The sequence below is a fragment of the Aythya ferina genome (assembly GCF_964211825.1).
Source record: "Aythya ferina genome assembly, chromosome: Z".
Lineage (NCBI taxonomy): Eukaryota > Metazoa > Chordata > Aves > Anseriformes > Anatidae > Aythya > Aythya ferina.
Genome location: NC_140299.1, coordinates 10,155,708 through 10,176,592, shown reverse-complemented (window position 1 = coordinate 10,176,592; position 20,885 = coordinate 10,155,708). Strand labels below are relative to the sequence as shown.

Sequence of the window (20,885 nt, the reverse complement as noted above, 5' to 3'; positions counted from 1 at the left end):
GTTTGTTGTTCTTCTGAAAAAAAAGCTCCCACAGAAGGACTGAAGCAGACGAGCTATCAATTAATCCCTCTTTGTAGACAAAGTTCTAAGTGTGAAGGTGAGAATTATTGAGTCATTCCTCTCAGGGCTGAATGTCCTAGGTTGATTTAGGCATAATTAATTTTCCTCTTCACAAACACAAAAAGAGCAGCAGAAAATAAGAAAAAGAAACTATGCATGCTACCACAAAGCTTTTTTAACAAGCATAGTTACAAATTTCTGAGCCATTTTGTAACTGTCAAGTCTTAATTAAAATACTACATTTCTCTGACTCATGGTGCTGTGGGATGTATGCATATTATTCACATGAATATTAATCTCTTCTCAGGTAGGAGGCTCAATTGCTCAGGAGATTTATAATCGCATCACATATGGAAACTTATTGGGTGTCTTTTTTTCAAATTTCAGCCAGATAATTAACAATTAAGAGCATTAAGAACCGTTTCAGTAGCCTATGCCAGAGGAATCCAATAGTTCGGATCAGCGAACTGGAGCTCCACAAGTACTAATATGAAATAATATCACGGACTGAGGAAAGGAAACATGGAAAAGAGCTGGAGGCACTGCTTTGAACATGAAGGACTTAAGCAGCAGCTGTAAGGGCTGGAACAAAAGAGGAAGATAGTCCTCTTGAAAGCTTCTAGGTAATGACAGAAGATGGAAAAACGTTAATATGGTGCTCAGATAAATGAGGCAAGACCTTTCCTAGCTACCAACAGAATCACCTGAGACATTAGACTACTATCACAGGGAGTTTTAAAATCCCAATACCCATCTGGATAGACTGTATTGGTAACACTGACTTTCAAACAAGACATAGAAATAAGCTGATGATGCAGAACATGCAGAAAGCAACTAGCAGAGAAGCTCTTCTAGAAAACGACAGAGAAATGAGTTGGGGATGCAAATGTATCTGAGAAAACTGTGACAGCTTTCCTGATGCCTTGGAAAGAAATGAGTGAGGCACACTAGATAACCACTGTCTAGTTTCAAAACCACAAACTAAAAATAAATAAATAAATAAATAAATCAGAAAATCGGTAGAGCTCATGAGAAACAGGCTTGAAGGGCGACGAGATCAGGAAGCTGTTTAGCAGTTAACAAAACAGCATTAACAGGCATAAATCACCAGCTGTCTCAAGTGAAGAAGCAGAAAAGGAGGTGCATTGAGAAACCAGTTCCAATCCATTGCAAGCTCTTCAGAGGGCTTGAACCTTAAAGTACAGATATCTTCCTGATAGGGTTTGTAAGGATGAGCATGAACATGGAGGGAAGAAATCAGAAGGCCAAAGCACAGAATTAAAAACCTAGCAGTGAACACACAGTATGACCAAAAAACAATGCCTACTATTCATAGGAAAGGAGAGCTATCATCAGGTGGCATTAAGATGCCTGGAACATTTGATGCCTTAATTGCTTCTGGTTTTCACTGACAGGGACAACTGCAGTCAGGTAGCTAGCAAAATTAAATGTTGTTGGGTTTTTGTTTGTGTTTTTTAAATAAGTTTAGTTAGCTTAGCAAGTTAGGAAAGATAATGTTGTAAAGAAAAACAAATGCATGTAATTATTTCTGAGTCAGCTGGCCCTGATAAATCTTCATCCTCAGATACTAGGGTGTAACACCAACGCTGCCAATCCACAAAGCACTGCGAACTTGAAAAACAGGTAGTGCACCTAAAGATGGGGAAAGGGCACACGAAGCATTTATGCTTAAGAAATAGGAATAGGGGGACCTACATAATTATTAAGAAATTATAATTACAAAACTTTTTTTTTTTTTCCTCCTGGGAATTAAAGACTGGAACAAATAGGCAAATTATTTGTGAATCATCTATAACATAAAAAGGAGAGAAATAACAGGGAGCATAGTTTCATCAAAAGTAGAACTGTGTCAAATGCATTTAACTTCCTTCTATAACAAGGTAAATTAGTCTTAGGGGTATGAGAAGAGAAGAGAAAGTTTCATACCCTGAAGTCTTAATGAAACTGCTAAAACAGCCTGAAACACGCTGGAAAAATTATATTCAGGGTAGACAAACTCAAAGAATGCATCAAGTAGGGACCCTCCAGCAGTTCTGGTAGTGCACAGCCTGGCAGCTTCAGTACTACATAACTTCTCACAAATGACTTGAAAGATTTGTAGGCATAACAGATTACAAAGAGACAGACAGAAATGTGCTTAATGAGTGAAAAAAAAACAATTCTGTGAGAACAAGTGCAAATCCATATACAGATCTAATCCAATGCAAATATAGGCCAGGGAACGACTGATAAAGCCCTTCATCAGAAGGGACCTCAGCTCCAGAAAGAATGGATAACCATGGATCAGCAGTGTCAGCCTGAGACAAAAAGGCACCACCACAACAAGACACCTGATATCTTGGGGTATCAGGATCACAGCCTCGGAGAACAAAGTCTTCCGTGCTCTGTAGTGCACGTGTGCACTCTCTCAGCTGGATTTCCACATTCAACTTTGGACACTGCTTCAGAAAGAAGAAAAGAATGAAAAAAGATAAGTGCTGATTAAAAAGTGACTATAAAAACTGACAAAGAAAAGGCTAAAAGGGTACCTTGGCAAATATGAGAAGAGTGAGTGGGGCTTGGTTCTCTCTTAGCAACAGAGAGAGGAAGGGAATCAGTTCTGCACTTTACCGCTTGTCCTACTCAAGAGAAATGGATTTCTGTGGGGCAAGAGAGATCTACAGCAAAGGTTAGGAAAAGCACAATAAAGACAGCTAAAGCCTGAACAGCCTGCTGGAATACTCCACCACTTAAGATTTTTGTTTTAAGGAAAGTTTGGATCAAAAGTTAGCAGTGGTTAACTCAAAGTGAATTGTGACATTTTGCTGTCACAAAACCACCAGTTTAGAAACACTAAAGTGGTGTTCCTGTTAACAATCATTTCAAAGAAGTCTTACTTTAAAAATTCAGCAGAAATACTGAATCAGAATACATTAATCTGAAGTTTTAATTAACACTGAATCACCTCATGGTCCTTGTACTCTCTCAGACAAAAAGATATCTAGGCAGAGGCATCAATGAACGTCTTGTCCTTTCTAGTATGCTTGTGCACGTCTTCTTCTCCATAGGTACAGAACTAAACTCTTTTGCTTGTGCATGCTACAGAACAAAAATGGAAGTTCCCTATCTTCTTGGATGCTAATGGTAGTCTTCCATTTCAGTGTCACACTGATAGTTTTGACCTAAATTAATTCTGCTCAAAAGTGAAGTAACACAGTAGTTGTTAGCTTGGAAATAATTTACAATCCAGATAAGCCAAGAGAAAAGACATTTCTGCTATGGCACTTTGGATGCCTTTCAGACAAAAACCTTGTCTTCACAAATATTTGCAGCAGATCCAGCAGAGAAAGAAAAGTTCTGCCACTGATCAATAGATACTGTAAAATTCTTTCTTAAAAAAAAAAATTAAAAAAAGTTATATAAGAAAGTAGTACTTCTAAATGAAATATATTAGCTCTGCACTTTGTACTTATATTGGTAATAGGCAATATTTTATCATCTATAGAACATGAACACACCATATGGTTTCTTTCTGTGGGCCTACAGACACATAAAAGCAAAAGATTTGTAATAAAAAAAAAACAAACTTTGGGGGGATTAATTGCTGTTTTCTAAAAACAACACTGTTTATACTGTTGAAGAAAATGTCGCAACCTTTTCCTTTTGACTTCCCAAATCAAGATTATTTATTTTTAAATCTTACTTTCATGAGCTGGAAATACCAAGAGACTTATTATACACCCACTTTCAATTAGTATATATAAAAATATTTGATGTAAAACTTCCCAAGGAACATTTTCACACGACAAATAATACAGATAACTCCTACTAAGCTAACAAGCTATCCCCAAGTTGCCTTGAGAAAAAGTCTTCATTTTTAACAGTTCAACACAAACCATCTAGTTCCAAACCTTTTTTGATTACCGTATACAAATTTTTAGCTATGTTCCCCGCTTCTGCATCTTTTCTCATAATTTATCTCTAGTTCCAAAAAATAGTGTCCAAAATGTTTGGTAGAATTAGATAGCTCTAAGGCCATCAGAACAAGCTGCAGTCCTATACAGTATTTTGGATTGTTTTTTTTTTTTTTTTTTTTTTTTATCTGCAACACATCAGAACTGTAATAGGAAAAAGAAATTAAACCTTCAGCCACAGATCTAAAACCCAGGAAACACAGAGAAGGAGGGAAGCATTTCTCCATCCTACCTCTTGAAGCTGCAGCCGAACTTTGCTAATGGCTCGAATCCAATGGGCTCTTGCTGGAGAAAATGGTGGTGGTTCGTTGTCACCGTGGTAGCTTAAGAACAAGAAACAGAAAATCACTATGGCAAACACTCATATGTAACATAAAGATTCAGCATTACATTCTGCAATCACAGCTTCAGCTCTGGAAGCTGCAGTAACCAACAAACTCCTTGCAAACATAGCCCTGCACGTGTTATGTTAAGTGAGAAACTAAAGCAGAGATTTTCTCATGTGCAAGAACTATCTTGGAAACTGATGAGCTAGGGTACAATCCTAGTCTTTTGATGGAAAATCCACATAGATAAAAGCTTAGTTTAAAATATTTTCATTATTAAAAATAGCTCCAGGAGAAAGAAGTCATCAGTTGGATCATCAAGAACACTGTCCAAGATTCCTGATCAAGCCACTTCAGCACAGTGGTATCATAACTGCATACAAAGAACCAGACAAATGAGACTTTCCATCCTCATGCCTGTTGCAGGTCCCTTTTTAACACTGCCTCTTCTCACTCCTACTGCTAAGAATTTACAGCTTCTTTTCAGTGGAAAGGCTGGCAACAGGGCTCAGGTGTGTTTTTCCTAATCACCGTGCCTTTCTCACTCTGCTTTTCCGCACAGCTTTTCAAGAGGGCACAGGTATCTAGCAGCAAAGCTTCACCTCTGTGCTACACAACACATTTCATACTCCATCCTCGTGATACATTGGGCCCTTGATTGTATCCCTTCCTTTGTATGCTGTTGAGGTGTCAATCATCCTGAGATGCACCAGGCACAGTTTCTGCAATAGCTGATAGCAACAAGCATCCATGCTGCACATCTAGCTCAGGTGCAAATCCAGAGATCAAGATTCAGAGATTCAGAGCTAAGTTCCCTGTGTATTCTATGGAGACAGGAAAGTGTTACCACGGTGGAAAGAAGGGGAGCCAGTGATGCGGTAATATCAAAACTAGATGCCTAAATTAGCTTGGAATAGACTACGTGAATAACCCTCCGTGTAAGCAAATATAGGCCAGCCATTCTGGGACAAGACTCTGTAATGAGAAGAGGAAAGTGAGTCAGAGTTTAAGAACAGATTAACACTCTTGCTAGTCTTGTTTTCCTTTTTTATATCTTTAGTGTAAGAGTTGCCTACACATGAACTGCTGTGGTTAATTCTTTCACATAAGCACAATGACACCAGTGTATCAGTACACTCTATACTGTAATCCCCAAAGACTAGGCAGACATCTTTCCGTGAATCTAACTGATCCATCCATCTTAACCAGATGAAAATAATCCTCCATGCTAATGAAAATATAACCATATCCACACTAAGGGCTTCAATGATTTAACTACTTCAAGAAAAGACAGATACTTTCAAACCTAAGTGGTGGAATTTGAAATTCCTGTAAAACCTGTATGAAATCCAGAGCATTACTCCTCAAACTTAGCTGAAATGCTTCTGAGGACTGTCTTCAATACTTTCAACAGCTTGTAAAGTCCAAGTGCAAGGACAAGAAAAGCTGCCATCGTGAATTAGAGCAACACGTCAATTCACGAGGTAAGTCTACAGCCTGCAACTACATAAACAGTAACTCTAGCTGTCATAGCTTACTACACAGGAAGAGAATGAATGAAGCTCCAACAGTCAGTAGATGGTTGCTCATGCATAAGCCTGATCACACATGAGCAATAAAAGCAGCTATATTTGGGCTAAACTACATTTATCAAACAAGAAACAGAAAATACAGCAGTTAAGTTTCAACAGATTAACAGGTTCATTGAAAATATAGTTTAAGTTTAGTCAATGTCTCATAAATAACTGTTTCTACACACAAAAATGTTTCACAGAGCAGCAACACCAAACTAGCTGTAAAAGGCCACTTTAAGAACAACGTATATAATTTGCACCAGGAACGTATATAATTTGCAACAGGGGCGAATCCTGTTTGAATCAGATGAAAAGATCTCAGAAATAGAGCACTTCACCTACCTCACTTGGGCTCTTGCATCAACATCCTTGGGCTTGTCAAGTTCCAGAGGTAACTTAGCTGCAGAATGATCTTTATGCTTCTCCTCTGTCTCACAGACCTTCTCCTCCCCTCCTTTGCCACGAGGCTCCTCCTGCTCCCTGAGCCATGTCTGGCCATCTTTCTGGTAGCTGCCCGAACTGCGGTAGGAATGATTTGACTCTCTTTCCTGGTGATCGTCATCTTGCTCAGAGCCATGGGCACTTTCATGGGAATGGTCCAGCTCGCTCAGGTGAGAGCTCCCCTGGCTGACATTACAAGAGGAGCCGTATCTACTACTGCCAGCAGGACTATGAGAGAATAAGAAAGTCCGTCAGATAAAGCAATAACTTTGAAAAAATGAAAAGCAATTTACACATCTAAAAACCTGCATGGGATACTAAATATACTAAAAAGATATGTTATGAAGTCATACCTAGCAATGATGCCCCCTGAACTAGGTCTAGACTTCTGAACTTCAAAACTTGGGTAGGCAATAGAAATACACAGCCTACCACCACATAGATTATGTATGATACAGAGTTACAAACATCTGTCTGGCACCAATTGTTCACTTCCCCACCCTACATCTGCTAGACACTGCCAGTGAAGATATTCTAATAGCCAGAGAGGAATAAAAATGGAAACGTGGGAATTCAGAGTGGAAGCGTTTGACTTCTACAGTTTCACTGCAGCTTTACCATGACCATTTAGGTTGTTAATAAGAAGTTACCTTTGTTTATATTTATATAATTATAATAAAATACACTGAAGTCAAGATTAAGGTTAAAACCATCAAACTTAAAAAACCTTTTACAAAAACAGGGAGAGCAGTTGTTCACAAAAGGATGCTGCATATCTCACATTAATAAAGCTCCCTCAACAATTTCATTTATGAAAAACAAAACAAAACAAAACACACCACCACCAAAGGGGCGTGATCTCTATGAGTCAAGACACCACTTCCAGAACTGAATGCCCAGAATCCTCACACAAATTACAGTTGATGGAAATTTCTAAATTTCTCATGCAGTCAGGAAAACTATGGCTCAGCCACACTAAATACTTCTATCCAAGAATTAAGCAGCACTGATGTTCCTCTCACTTGTACAGTAAGGAGAATTGGAAGCCAGATGGGAAGTTTGAGGAGTGCAGTTCAGCAATTGTTAGATCAGAGACAGAACTACTTCCACTTACTAAATGCACATCTGTGGGTGATACAAGTCTCCAGTTCAAATTTTGATGGCAATTTCAACTTGACACATACACAGATCTGAATACAGCTTCATGAAATACTGATACTTCCCTTTATTAGCTTCCCTAACTGCATGAAATAACTTTTGCAGAGATTTTAGGAAGAGCAAACATTAGAATACCTTCACTGATATCTCTGAAAATGTTTTAGAAGCATCAGTAATGTGAAATGAATCTATTTAGTTCTATAATATGTTAGCAGTAAGTTAAGTTTTTCTCTAAAATTAAGTTTTTACTTTGCAGCTTGAAAATAACAAGGTCATTCCTTTCAATACCTTATCTAGTGTTGATTTTTCTTAGCAAACACAACATAATTATCACTAAACAAGAAAGCAAAATGAATTGTATGCAGCAGAATTAACACACAAAGAACTAAATTTCTGACAGGCTAATGAAATTAGCACTAAAAGCATTTCATTCAGCAGGACACAGTGCAAGAACATGGGAAATCCAATCAACACTTACAGAAAAAAGAGTGGAGAAAGTGGAGAAAACAGTATAAGGGTTTGTGCATTACTAGTGATAGCGGTTTACCACATCCTCTGTGACAGCTATCAGTGATACTAAAAACACTTAAATACAGATGGGACTGAGCTACTAACATCAGACACCAAGGCTAACATCTACTGCTGCAGTGTTGCATTATAAATGGTCAATCAGTTGAAACCATTTATTATGCCTCATTTATAACTAGCCTTTTCTCTTTCAGTTGTTCCACGCTATTCAGGTCTGCAGGCTGCATGCTAGGATGAAGCACAGCTCCATTAGGAGCTGAATCAAGCTCAGTTTCCTTCAGTTCAGGCTGCTCTGGTGCATACTCATCTGCCTGATCTTTCTGTAATTCGCTGGAAATCACGTTCTGCTGATCTTCAGGCTCTTTATCAAACTTCTCTCCCAGCTCTTTGTTGGATGCATCATCAACAGTGCTTGCACCAGATGGTTCTTCAGAAAGTTCATTGTCTACAATGTCAGGCTGCTTTGAAGACGAGTTTACTTCTATATTTGCATCAGTCAGTTGATCTGAGACTGCAGATTTTGAGTTTTCATCTGAACTGACTGTTCTTAACACCTTGTCATCTGGTTTTGACAAAGCCTGTGGTGGTACATGTGGTTCCCTTTTGGCAGAGGTCTCCTTGTTATCTTTTTGCCAGGGAAAGGAGAAATCTAGCTTTTTCCCAAACACTGCTCCTTGGGTACTCTCCGGCTTACTCACCTTTTCTTCACTGCCTCCTTCAAAGAGAGTCGAAGAAAGTTTCTTAAAGCTGGACATGAGGCCCTGCTCTGCCCCTGCTTTATTAACAGAAGGCGGCTGCTGAGAGAAGAAAGACCCAAATGGCTTTCCAGTATCAGCAGATGACATAAAGCTGAATTTTGGCAAACTGGGCATGCTTGGTATTTCAAAGACTGATTTACTGCTGTTTGCATCTGTAGGAACATTACTAGGCTTACCCTGTTTCTTCAGCTCACATTCAGAAGAACTTCCTTCCTCAGGTATCTCATTAACTGACAGGTTATTTTCTTGTCCAGCAGTTTGCAGCTCTACCTCACTTTTTTCTTGTTCATCCAGCTGAAGGTGTTGAACACTGGGCTCATCAACTGGAGCTGTGGGTTCTCTGCCAACACTACTGATCATGCCTGGCTGGTCAATGCCAGCATTAGCCTGATCCCCTGGAACAGCAGGCTCTGATTCAACTGCAGCACTCTTATTTGATTGGGAAAGGTCTGTGACTGTCCCATCAACCGGGGCTTCAATTTCCAGTTCAAGCCCACCACTAGAGCCAGTTTGAAGGGAGTCAATAACTGCTTTGTCTGTAGAAGCATCCTGTTCCTCTGTTACATGTGAAGACACGTCTACTTGGCATGGACTTACCTCATTCTGGTCAGTGGCCTCAGCCTGCTCTGTACTGACCACACTACTGAAATCAGACTGGCATGGTTCAGCATCTATCATCTCAGAGGGCTGTGCATCACTAACCAGCTGCAGAGCCTCCGGGACTTGACTTTCACCAGAGACCACTGCTTCTGGAGTGATCCTCAGAGGTTCCTCTTTACATGTTTCTGAATTCCTGTTTTCTTCATTTTCCATTTTCATGGGAGATTCTTTTGTGAAGTTCTCTTCTACTGAGACAGGCAATATGTCCTGCTTCAGAGAGCTTGACATATCTATTTCAGGCTCTCTGGTTGTAACGCTATCTTCTGTCTTCTTAGAGTCTTTAGCTGGAACAGACCCAATGACATCTTTCATTTTGCTGCTTTGAGGTTTAGGGGTGGATTGTGGAGGCATCTCTTTTGGAGATTCTTTTGGACCTTTGAAGATGCCAAAGAGATCATTTGTGAATGCTGGTGCTGGGCCACTAGGGAGGGATGAGAAACCAAAGAAGGAGGAGCTTTTCTTCTGTGCAGTAGGAGGTGCAGGAGCTTGTGGTTGAGAAAAGAAACCAGACAACGTTTTAGGAGGTTTCATTTTTGTCATGAAGCTTGAAAACATTTCAACTGAAGAATCCAGTACCGATTTATCACCGTCAGATTCTTTAGGTTTGTTTTGCAAATTAGATGCCTCTGGCGTTTTAGGAAGAGAGTGCGACTCTTGTGCCTGTTGTAACCTGTCACCAGGAGTTTGTTTGGGTAATTTATGTTCCAGCAACTCATGTTGTGCACATACTTCTTCAGAGGCTACTTCATTTTTTACGTCACTTGTAATATTTGAGTCGTTCATAATCACTGAATCCATTTTAGCATCTAAGTCTGTACTATAATCTTGATTTTCAGAAGCTTGTTCTTTTGAAGAATATGGCTCTTCTTTATCAATTGTAAATTCATTGTCCATCTTCCCTGTGCTACCCAGAGTGTCATCTTCTGCCCCTAAGGAAACAGTCTGCTCATCCTGAGAATGCTTCTGCACATTGGGAGCCTGAGGGCAAGGACCAGAAGCATCCAAACCAATTCCAGTGGTGTCATCAGTCTGGGGAGGCTTTTTTAAGTCACTCTCTTTATCTACCTTGGCAACATTTTCTGCATTTTTCACTGCCAGCATTTCTGATTTATTTTCTCTCACGGTGACTTTATTAAACGTTTGTTTGCCAGTCACTGCTGCAATAATATCATCAACTTCTTTTTTATTGTCTGCATCTTGCTGGCTGGCACAACTGGCAATTTTGATACCAGAATCACTGGAAATACTTTGTGTCATATATGGCTTAGAGTTCGCTGGTTTAGGTGGTTTTGTATTAACCTCCTGTCCTGGAGTAGTTTGTGGCTTTTCATCCAAAAAGGATGTCAAATTGAAAAAGCTAAAGCTAGTACTTTTTTGAGGTACGCTCTTGTCAGCAGTTGGACCACTGGAAAAGAAGGAGGGCAGATGAAACAGCCCCTCTGTTTCTTGCTGCTTTGCACTAGTAGGAGCAGGAGCGGGTGCAGAAGGCTTTGGTTCATCTGATCCAGTGAAGAAGGAGAATATGCTCCTACCGGCTGTCTGTGGCTTTGGAGCAGTGATATCAGAAAAGCTGAATGGGAAACTGAAACCTGAGTCTTTAGGGATTTGATCTGGCCTTGGTTTGGTCTGATTAGTTGTGCCACCTGAACGATTTCCTCCTTGTTGCTTTGGTCTGTCTGTGGGTACAGCTGACTGATTCGACTGGCTTAGATTGGGACCTACACTCAGTGGCTTCTGTGAAGCAAGTCCAGGAGGCACTTTTTTACCTTCAGAAGACTCCTCCTCAGCTTTTCTGCTCGGTTGTTCCTTTTGTACGCCAGGGCTAGGAGAGATCTGCCTGTCTGTGCCTTCCGTTCTCACCCCTTCCTTAGGAGTGGAGGACAGACATGGCATACTAACACTCTGAGGACCACCAGACTTTTCACTTTTTTGTCTTGATTCAGCCACATTTCTACTACTGGTTTTTGGCAGAGTTGCAGCACTTGGTGTTGGCTGAGAAGACACAGCTTCCACTTTGAAGAGATCTCCAATGGATCCAAACAAGGATGAGATGCTGGAGGCTTCCTTCTGTTCTGGGTGTATCACCTTTTCTGGTTTATCATTCTGACTTTTTTCCAGATCTGGTGATGGTTGTGGTGCTTTACTTACTTGTGTTTTGAAGAAGTCAAAAAATCCAGAACTTTGGGTTTTGTTAGCAGCTGAGCTTCCAGAAGAATCTTCCCCGAGGCTGAACAGTTTCAGAGCACTTTTAAATAATGTTTCCTCGGGCTCAGGGGCTGGGAGGCTCTGATTTGGCTGTGGTTGACTGGGTTCATTAATACTCACATGTCGTTCAAGATGCCTGGAAGCTGGCATTGCCTTAGCAGGTCCCTCTGCTCTTACAGGCCTGCCATCTGGAGCAGTTTGGCTCAGCTGAGAAGGAGATTTTGTTAATCCTCCTTTTTTAACATGGATGTTTTCATTCTGATTGAATTCCAGCTTTTCGTTTCTAGCAGCCTCCAAGCTAAGATCCGATGAAGTATTTCTTCTCAGTTGTGATGTAACAGGAATCTTTTGCCCTGCCTGTGCCTCATCTGATTTCCTATTTGGTACAAGTGATAAAACATCAGTTTTATCTTCCGATGATTTTGACCGTGTGTCTGCTCTCTTCAAGGAAGAATCTTCTGGTGTCTCCGAGTCAGGACCTGAAGATTTTCCAATCAGTCCACCCAACGCAGAAAACAGAGAGGTAACTTTGTTCACTGGCATTTTCTTATCTTCTTCAGTCTTTTTTGCTTCTGTTACTCTTTCAGTAGTTGCCACAGTTTCTTCAGCTTTAGGAGTAGATTGAAACAGATGGAAACCAAAGAATCCTGACGATCCGCCCCCAGCAGTAGTCACAGGGACAGCCTTATCCAGTTCCTTGGTGTGGGCTTCCTTACTCAGCGATTTATCACGAGCCCCTCTGGAATGTGTTCTAAGATCAAGGGTTACCGAAGATTCCTCGGCATAGTTCTGGGTTTCCTTTTCAGGTCTAAAATCGACTTTGAGTTTTTGAAGTTTATAACCCGAGAAGTCTAGTGGCTGCTCTCTCTGATAATAAATGGACTCTTCAAACATCTGTGAAAACGTCTCCAAATTCATGTTCATTAACTGATCACTCCTCTGCAAAGCTACTGACAAATCCAGAGGCTTATTTGTTGAATAATCATCCAAACACTCCTCTTCAGCAAACCAAAACAACTCATCTTCATTGCCAAGAGGGACCTTAAAGCCACAAACAGCAATTGTGTTGTCATCCAGCACAGCTCTTGGAATGGAACCCATCTGAACATTATAATCCCAGCACTCTGGGTAGGAATAAGTCTCTGGAGCGCACACATAAACATACTGCCCAGTGGGATCAGTGAGCAGTGAATACACATACTGGCTATCGCTGTACATGTAGTATCCACAATCTCCATCTTCTGATGGCCACCATACACCCTGCTCAAGCATCATCAGCCACTCCTGATAGTCCTGGCTATAGGATGAGTACATAAAGTTCTCATCCATACTTAAAGTCTCTTGGTCAATTAGGGTCCACATAGTTCCATCACAGCCAGAGGAGTAGCTTAAATCCATTGGCAGCTCTTCTAATGAGTAACTGCCTTCTCTCTCAAATGGTGGAAAGTTACTGTAACTTTCATTGAGGGAATTAGCAGTCCAGGCATCATTTTCTTCTGAACAAACATCTTGAAACATTAATTGGTCAAACGACTCATATGACATCACACTTAAATCCAAACTTTGTCCATCAAAATTGGCATTAGTCTGCCAATCCATCACATTTGCATTCCCATCCTTTTTACAGAGATTCACTACCATGTCATTTTCAGGCCAGTCCATGAACTGAGGGGGCAGCACAGAGTTCTGGTTTAATACATAGTAAACCGGCAGGGCTATTTCACGAGCGTCAACAAGCTCCCCCACTTCATATTCCCATTCAAAGCTAGAATGACTTCTTGTTTCCTGATAAGCTGAGTACTGCTCTGTAACTTTATGGTTTTTATTAGTCAAATTACGAAATTCATTTGACTCTTTCTTTAAAAAGGTTGGAAAACTTCTAGATTCTGCATCCTGATAAGCGACTTGCCTACTCTTCACAGACTTTCCAGATAAGTCGTGTACCTTAGCTTGAGGATTCAGAGCATCAGGGGGCACAGAATGCCCAGCCGGCTTATTTACTCTTGTGCTGGGCAGGTGGTCAGTAGTTTTGGAAGATTCCATCATTTTCATATTATCCAGTTTCTCCTTTGGCTTGGGCCGCAGATTTTTAAAGAAGCTGGAAGTTTCTTGCTTTTCTGCAGTGCTGCTTTGAGTATCAGAAGTCATTCCCGAGTCGCTGGATTTTCTCTCCAAGTTAGAATCCTCACTTCTATCAAAAAGCTTCATGAAACCAAGAGAGTTTGATTTCACCTTCTCCTGCTTACATTCAGACACATTTTCATTTGAAGCAAATTTAAATAAACCAGAAAATAATCCAGAAGAACTGCCTTTGTGGCTATCACTCTCATTTTTAACAGTCAACTCACGGTTATTGGCAGTGTTTTCATTGGAAGAAATGTGAAGCAATCCAGAAAGAAAACCTGGTGTGTGCTTCTTCTGCATATCATCTGCAATTGCAGCTTCTGGTCCTCTGTCTGAAGGGATGGATTCAACTACACTGTCGTTTAAGTTTGCATTTAGTCCTTTTGGTAACCCTCCTTTTAAATGTCTCGGTTCTTCCTGAGCATTCTTAGTTCTCTGCTGCTCTCCTGCAACTGTAAAGGTAAGAGAGGTGCTCTCCTGGTGTTTATTTCTGTTTTCTTGGGCACTAGGTAAGTTTTCTTTATTCATGTTTTTGGTTTGTTTAAATTCTTCCTTGTGGTCTGATAAATCTGGAACAGAGCTAGATTTTAATGAAACAGCATTTTCTAAATTACTGCTTCTGTTTTCAGGCAAAGAAATGTCACTAGAACTCTGACGGCTTGCTTGGTCCTTAGAATTTGCTAGATTTTCTGCAGAGGAAAATTTAAATAATGAAGGAATAAAGCCACCTTTCTCCTTTGTATGTTCTTCCTTGTCTGAAAAACCCAGCCCACTGAAAAAAGGAAGTTTCCTGGTAAAAGGAAATGAGTGTTCTTCACTTGATGAACTGTTTTGTCTTACATCTTCCTCAGACTTATGGCCTTTAAAAAGCCCAGGCATATTTTCTTTCTGCCCTGGTTCAGCAGAAGGAAGTAACAACTGACTGAAAGACTTTTTGAGTGGACTGAAAAAGCTTTCAGGTGCTGTACCTTCTTGAGGCTCTGAATGAAGCTCCCTATTAGCTCTATTTTCCTTCTTTCCCGGTCCATGACCTGCAGTATGCTGATCCCCTACGTGATCTGCAGGAGGCTGCTCCCTGGCAGCGTGTGTGCCCTCCTTTACGGTGGCATCTGGCTGATCTGTAACATGATGCAAATCTGACTGCTTCTGTGGCACATCCTGCTGCTTTGGAGCCAAGAGACCATCTAAATTGGCTTTCAGACTAAAGGAACTGACGGAGTTTGTGAGCCTGCCAAAGATTGAAGACACAGAAGTGCTATTTGTGTTTGCCCCTGCCTCACTTTTGGTCTCACTCAGCTGTGTCTCGGGAACCATACTGCTGGTTTTGGCTGCCGTCTGTCCAGACGATCTCTCACTTCTGTTTGCCTCATCGGCTTTGACAGCATGGCTCTCCTCCTTGGTGTGCTCCTCTTTTACGGCTTCTGGTTTTGGCACTTCCTTCTCAGAGAAGATCTTTAAAGGATTAAGCATGCCTAGAACAGAATTCATAACTGAATGCTGGTTCTGCTGGCTGCTGGTTTCCTGTGATTGCTGGAGATGTTGTGGCGTGGAAGCCTTACTGTCCACCTGAGTGGTTTCTTGCTTGCTAGAGTTTACATTCGGGGCTCTTTTATCACCACTCACCTGGGATGGTAGCAAAGAGTGAATGGAGAACTTTGTGTCAGCTTTACTATCTGCTGCCATTCCAGAAGATGAACTCTCACTTTTGGGCTTGCTAGAAAATACATTTGAGACTCCACCTTCTGATGAGGTTCTGGTTTCTGTCTTCTCTGGCGTGGAAGAAACCAGCTTTTCAACAGAGGCTGTGAGCTGCTTTGTGCTTGACCCCACCTTTTCTGTCAAAGAGCTGAACAGGGAATTCACAGTATTCTTCACACCTGACAAGTCTGGAAGAGATTCAGATTTGCCCTTGGTACTCTCCTCCGCAGCAGGATATTTGGTCTGTTCAGACATCCTGGCTTCTACGGAATTATCAGCATTATCCAGCTTCAGTGATATGCGCTCAGCATTTTTTCTTGTCTCTGGCAATGTAGCAAATTTGCTGATTTCTTCCTCCTTTTCAGCCAAGTATTCTGAAACTGTTTCTACCAGACACTGAAGTTCATCCATAGTGTCTACATACTCCTCGCTGGGTTCTTCAACAGGAGACAGTGTCAAGTCTTGCATAGGATGACAATGCTTGTTCCCTTTAGTCCTGTGTTTTTTATCACAGCTAGCCTTTAACTGGGACCCTGAATTTGCAGGGTAATTAACAGTGAAGTCTCTCAAATGGCTGATGTCAGAATCACACCATGTTTGTGAAAGTATTGCCAGTTCCTCCATTTCCTCATCTGAAACAGGCGAGTACTGAAACTCATCAGAAGCACTGCTGTCAAATTCCTCAAGGATATCCAGGGGCACAAAAGTATTATCTGGCATCCCTACATGTTTCATATCTTCACCATTACTGAGGTGAAGTGAGCCCTCGTGGTTCACTGCCTGCTTGTTGGGCAACTTACCGCTTTTAACCATTAAGCCATTTTTGTATGGACGCAGGATGGGATAAGCAGACAAACCTTCCTTATTTTCAGATCTGCTGGTATATTTTCCAGTCCTATCATATACTGGGAAATCATCATTGAGTTCAGAAATAGTTGCCACACCATTGAAATAATTTTTTTTCTCCCTGGGAAAGTGCAAACCTCCATTACTTTGCAGGCTCATTTGTTCCCTCTCTTCAAGACTGCTGTATCGCAGTTTCTTTTTCCTTCTCCTGTCTATTGTGTCATACTCCTGAGGGTACCTAGGGACATCTACAGATCCTGACTCCACACACACATTTTGGCAGCATCTTGATCTTTCACAGTGATTGAAATTTTCCCTTTTTGAGAGAGTTTGCATCTTTTTTATGCTTGCTTCCTGCCAACTTCTACTCTTATGACTCTTTTCTAAGAATTCCTCTATTAGCAGTTTTCCTAGCTCTTCATAGTTACTCTCTTGTTCTTCTTCTCCGTCTTCAGAATTAAATGGAATAATCCTGACTCTGTCATTCCTAGCTACAGATCCTTGTCTAAGATGAAAAATAAAGAGAGTGGGAGGGAAAGGACAAGAGACATAAAAAAAAAAAAAGAGAAAGGGGAAAACAACAATTTTTTAAAAAAACTTTAGAAAGGACAGAAAACAACAGTAACGAAAAACATGCACTAAATAAAAGAAAATTAAAATGAGAAACATCCAGACATTACAAAACTGAAAACCTGTCAATCTACCACCATTAAACTTCAATCAAACCGTCAAAAAAAAAAAGCAGTACGGGTTATGGTATTCCACCGGTTACAGTTGCACAGAATTTGGAAACGCCTGTTTGAGAGAGAACAGCTTTTTGTGATCAACTGAGGGCACACAGCCTTAGCTGTACCAGTACTCTGCTGCTACTTTTTTAGGCATGCTTTAAAAAAGTCAGTTATTACAGTAACAGAACTACTTTAAGATATTGCACCCACGCACACCATTCCACTATGCTATGCATGCATTTCGGTTACTCTAGGCAGCAGACTTCGATTTAGCAGTATTAGCAGTATTCATAAAGCCCACGGGGCACTTTGTTTCTCCCAGGGGTGGCTGAAGGGCAGTGAATGTATGCAGGGACTCAGCAATGACTGGACTCCAAGGAAGAAAATACAGAACAAAATACAAACTGTGCACACCATCATCATGAGGAGCTCCAGGTATGCCACCGCTCCTGTTTGCTGTGAGTGCTCTCACTGCAGGTAATGCACTCCCCCTCTGCAGATGCCCTGCAGCATGGGCAGACCCAGCACCAGATCCCTGGCCTCATCTAGGGACTACTGAGCTCATGGCTGCAGTTACTCTGGTTGTGATGCCATAAGACCTGGGGGCGAAGTGGCCAGAAGTCTGTGCAGAGCAAGGAAGGACCATTTCTTTGGGCATCTGAGTCCCGAAACCTGGTACAAGTAGAAGACAGCCTGAGTCTCTTCTGTCCTCCACCAAGGAAACTTACCCTCCAGCCTGCTGCCTACATGTGTACTGACAACAATCTTCTCCCCTCAAGGGGCTCCTCCCAAAGCAAAATGAAGATCCTTGGGGATGCCACTGGGTCAGAAGGCAAAACAACCCATAGGCAACTGATACTAGCCCAGTGCCAGCCAGAGAGGTTTTTCAGGATCTGTACTTCCCCATTTACAATGCATCTAAACAGATCCAGTAATCCACATTGTCCATTGTGAGAGAACAGATTTAAGCACGTAGTATTGCTGTCAAGCCAGCTGAAGCTTCCCAGAAACCCAAACACATGGTTCTTGGGATTCCAGGATTAATTCCTAGCCCAGGATCAAAAGGATTAAGTATCAGTTGATCCCCAACCCAAAACCTAGTAGCAAGAAAACTTAATGTTTGTCTAAATCTTCCAAGAGTTCCTGTAAAAAAAAATCAAAATGCTCATCTAAGAAGTGCACAGCAACTTTGTTTCATGTCATCAGTTGTCGGGAACTAGGCAGCGTGAAGGTGCACTGACCCTGATATGATAAGAGCAGATCAAGAGAAGAGAAAGGGCAAAGGGTACATGGGCATTGTATGGATACTGCTAATACACCAAGTCTTCACCTCCACAGGCTGAGCTGCCTGAGCACCCCAATGTAGGATGTTGGTGGGATAGCACTAAAAGAAAAATAGGTCATTGCATTTTCACTGTTGCTGGTTTAGTGCTTCATTTCCATCAGTATTAGGTAACTTGCACTAATTGGAAAGATACTCATTACCTTAAATGAGTCCTGTTGCACACAGTGTAGAACACTTCCTACACTTCTTGCTTGCAATTTTAAGTTCATAATGGGGATGACTATCTGTAAAAAACTAATGAAATTGGAAAGACTCACAGAGCCACCATAGTTACTGGATCAAGCCCTTCCAAGAGGGAGCTAAAAGCAATGGAAGCTACGTGTATGCATGAAGAGCCATTAGCTGTAGATGTTGAACCAACGATTGCCTGATTTAGGCAAAGAAATGATTTTTCTTTCTAATTGAGCTCTTTCTGCCAAAAGGGCTTCCCCTGCTACTCTACAGAACATTTTATTAGAAACAGAGCAATGACAAGAAGTCCAGCACCCAGGAGAAGAAAAAGATGACAAGATCAGCCCGGCACTAGACCACCACAGATCTGAAACACAGCCAAGGCAAACAGCAAAAATCAGCTGAACTGTGCCACAAGACGACTTCACAGCAGCAAGAGCAAGGAGACAAGCACAAAGGCTGCACAGAGGTTAACCCACCTATCAGACAGATCTAGAGAGTGCCTGCTCTCTAGCGAGCACTGGCGGCTTGTCATTTGACTAGACTCAGATGTGGACTCTAGGTCAGTTCGGCCACTCACAGTGGAATCTATGCTATCATATCGCCTTGGGAGTAAACAGGCAAGAGCAGGGAGACATGGAGGACACATGGTTACACAAAATGAACATTGCAAGGAAAAGTTAGTGCTTGAATTAAAAAATAAATAAAACTGCGCGGAAGAAAACTTCTGTTTTGAAGTCAGACTGGCTGTCAGGAGCAAAACACTCTCCCAGAGCAAACAAGAATAGTATTTGTTATCCTTTGTGGAGAGGGGAATGAAACACGTTCTTCTATCAAGGGAATGCAATTATGCTTAACAGGTGATAAAGAGGATCAAAATTCTTCCAGCCAAACCCAAATGTTGTTAGAAGAAAAAAAAAAAAAAAAAACACACAGATGTTAGTACAGCCAGTTCCAATTGAAGCATTTTGGCATTTCACCTAATTCAAGACAGGTTTAGCTGAACTTTGTCTGGTTCCTCTGGGTCTGCCCTATACAGCCTCCTACAAGCTCTCATTTCCTCAGCAATCATGAATTGCAGTCTGCCAGGAACTTCATCAAGCATCTGCCTGGTCCATGGCACATAAAGTTGCTAAGAGCAAAAGTTAAACACATTTTGTTTTTGCAATACTCCACACAACTGAGTTTTGAAAATATTTAAGATTGCCCAATGTGTTTTTTTTCCAGCCAGTTCTACTTAGAAATACCTCTCTGATAAGAAAACAGAATCCCATGTAGCTTCTTTGGAAAGCTTATTTGCATTTCCTATTTTTAAGATTAAATATGTAGTAAAAAGTCTTGCTAGTCATGTAGGAAATGCACAGGGGAAGAGGAATCCTCAAAAGGAGCAGGCTACAAAGCTCTTAGTTTTTAAGTAAACTTTATCAGTCTAGATTCTTTCATATCCATACATTAAATAAATTAAAAAAAAAATTTAAATGTATTCCATCTTAGTATTCTTCAACAATTCAAACCGGAAGTCTTTTCTCTGGAATGTCATGTTACAAACACATTTATTCACTAGATATGGCTAGAAGTTCACAACCCACTGTTCAACTTGGCTCTTCCACAAAAAATAGCTTCAATTCATCTTCACAGACTGTCAGCAAGATCTTCATTAATTTTATTACTATAAACTAATGGTATAGAACAGCATGGAAAAGGGACTACTTTGCTTACATTAGGTATTTAACAGACTAGGAAAAAAGCACCAAGAATGAGGTCATAGTGCAGTAAATGCATTTTGTTGGCTCACTTGCATGAAATCCCAGTAACAGTGACAACTTTAAGTGTTACCATTAAATTTCAGCTTTTACCATTAAAGAAAAAAAAAGTCAAAATTTAGCCTCAGCCATATTCAGGAAACTGAATTCAGGTTCAGGCTTGAGGAAACAAGAACTTTTTTACCAAGAGTGATGAGTTAGAACAAATCGGTTATAATGCATATAAAGCCCTGCACCTCCAGCTCTGGCAGTATTTAAGAAGCTGCCTTTCTTCCACACCTGAGGCAGAGGCAGCAGCATGCCCTGTTCCATACCTCAACTCTTACCAAGTTGACTAGCACTACCCAAGTTCTTCCGCTTTCCCCTTACATTTAACTCATCTTTTCTTTGAAACAGTGTTTTTGTTACATTTTTATAGCTCCCTGCTTTAGTTCAAAACCATTGATCCTTGGAAGTTAACTCTGTTATGCTTAATACTTAAGAACAATTCTGAAACTACTGATATAGGGTCAAAAAGTTAATTTAG

The 20,885-nt window shown here is 40.9% G+C and overlaps 1 protein-coding gene across 2 annotated transcripts in view; it reads right to left on the bottom strand.

Moving 5' to 3' along the window:
• UNC13B (unc-13 homolog B) overlaps positions 1–20,885 on the bottom strand; it is a 213,361-nt gene that overhangs the window by 127,840 nt on the left and 64,636 nt on the right. For both annotated transcript variants that reach the window (XM_084503110.1, XM_084503111.1), the window contains exons 9-10: positions 6,277–6,603; positions 4,267–4,357 (exon numbers count right to left, since the gene is read on the bottom strand). In XM_084503110.1, coding sequence (XP_084359236.1) covers positions 4,267–4,357; positions 6,277–6,603 — 418 coding nt within the window. The remainder of the gene's footprint in view (positions 1–4,266; positions 4,358–6,276; positions 6,604–20,885) is intronic.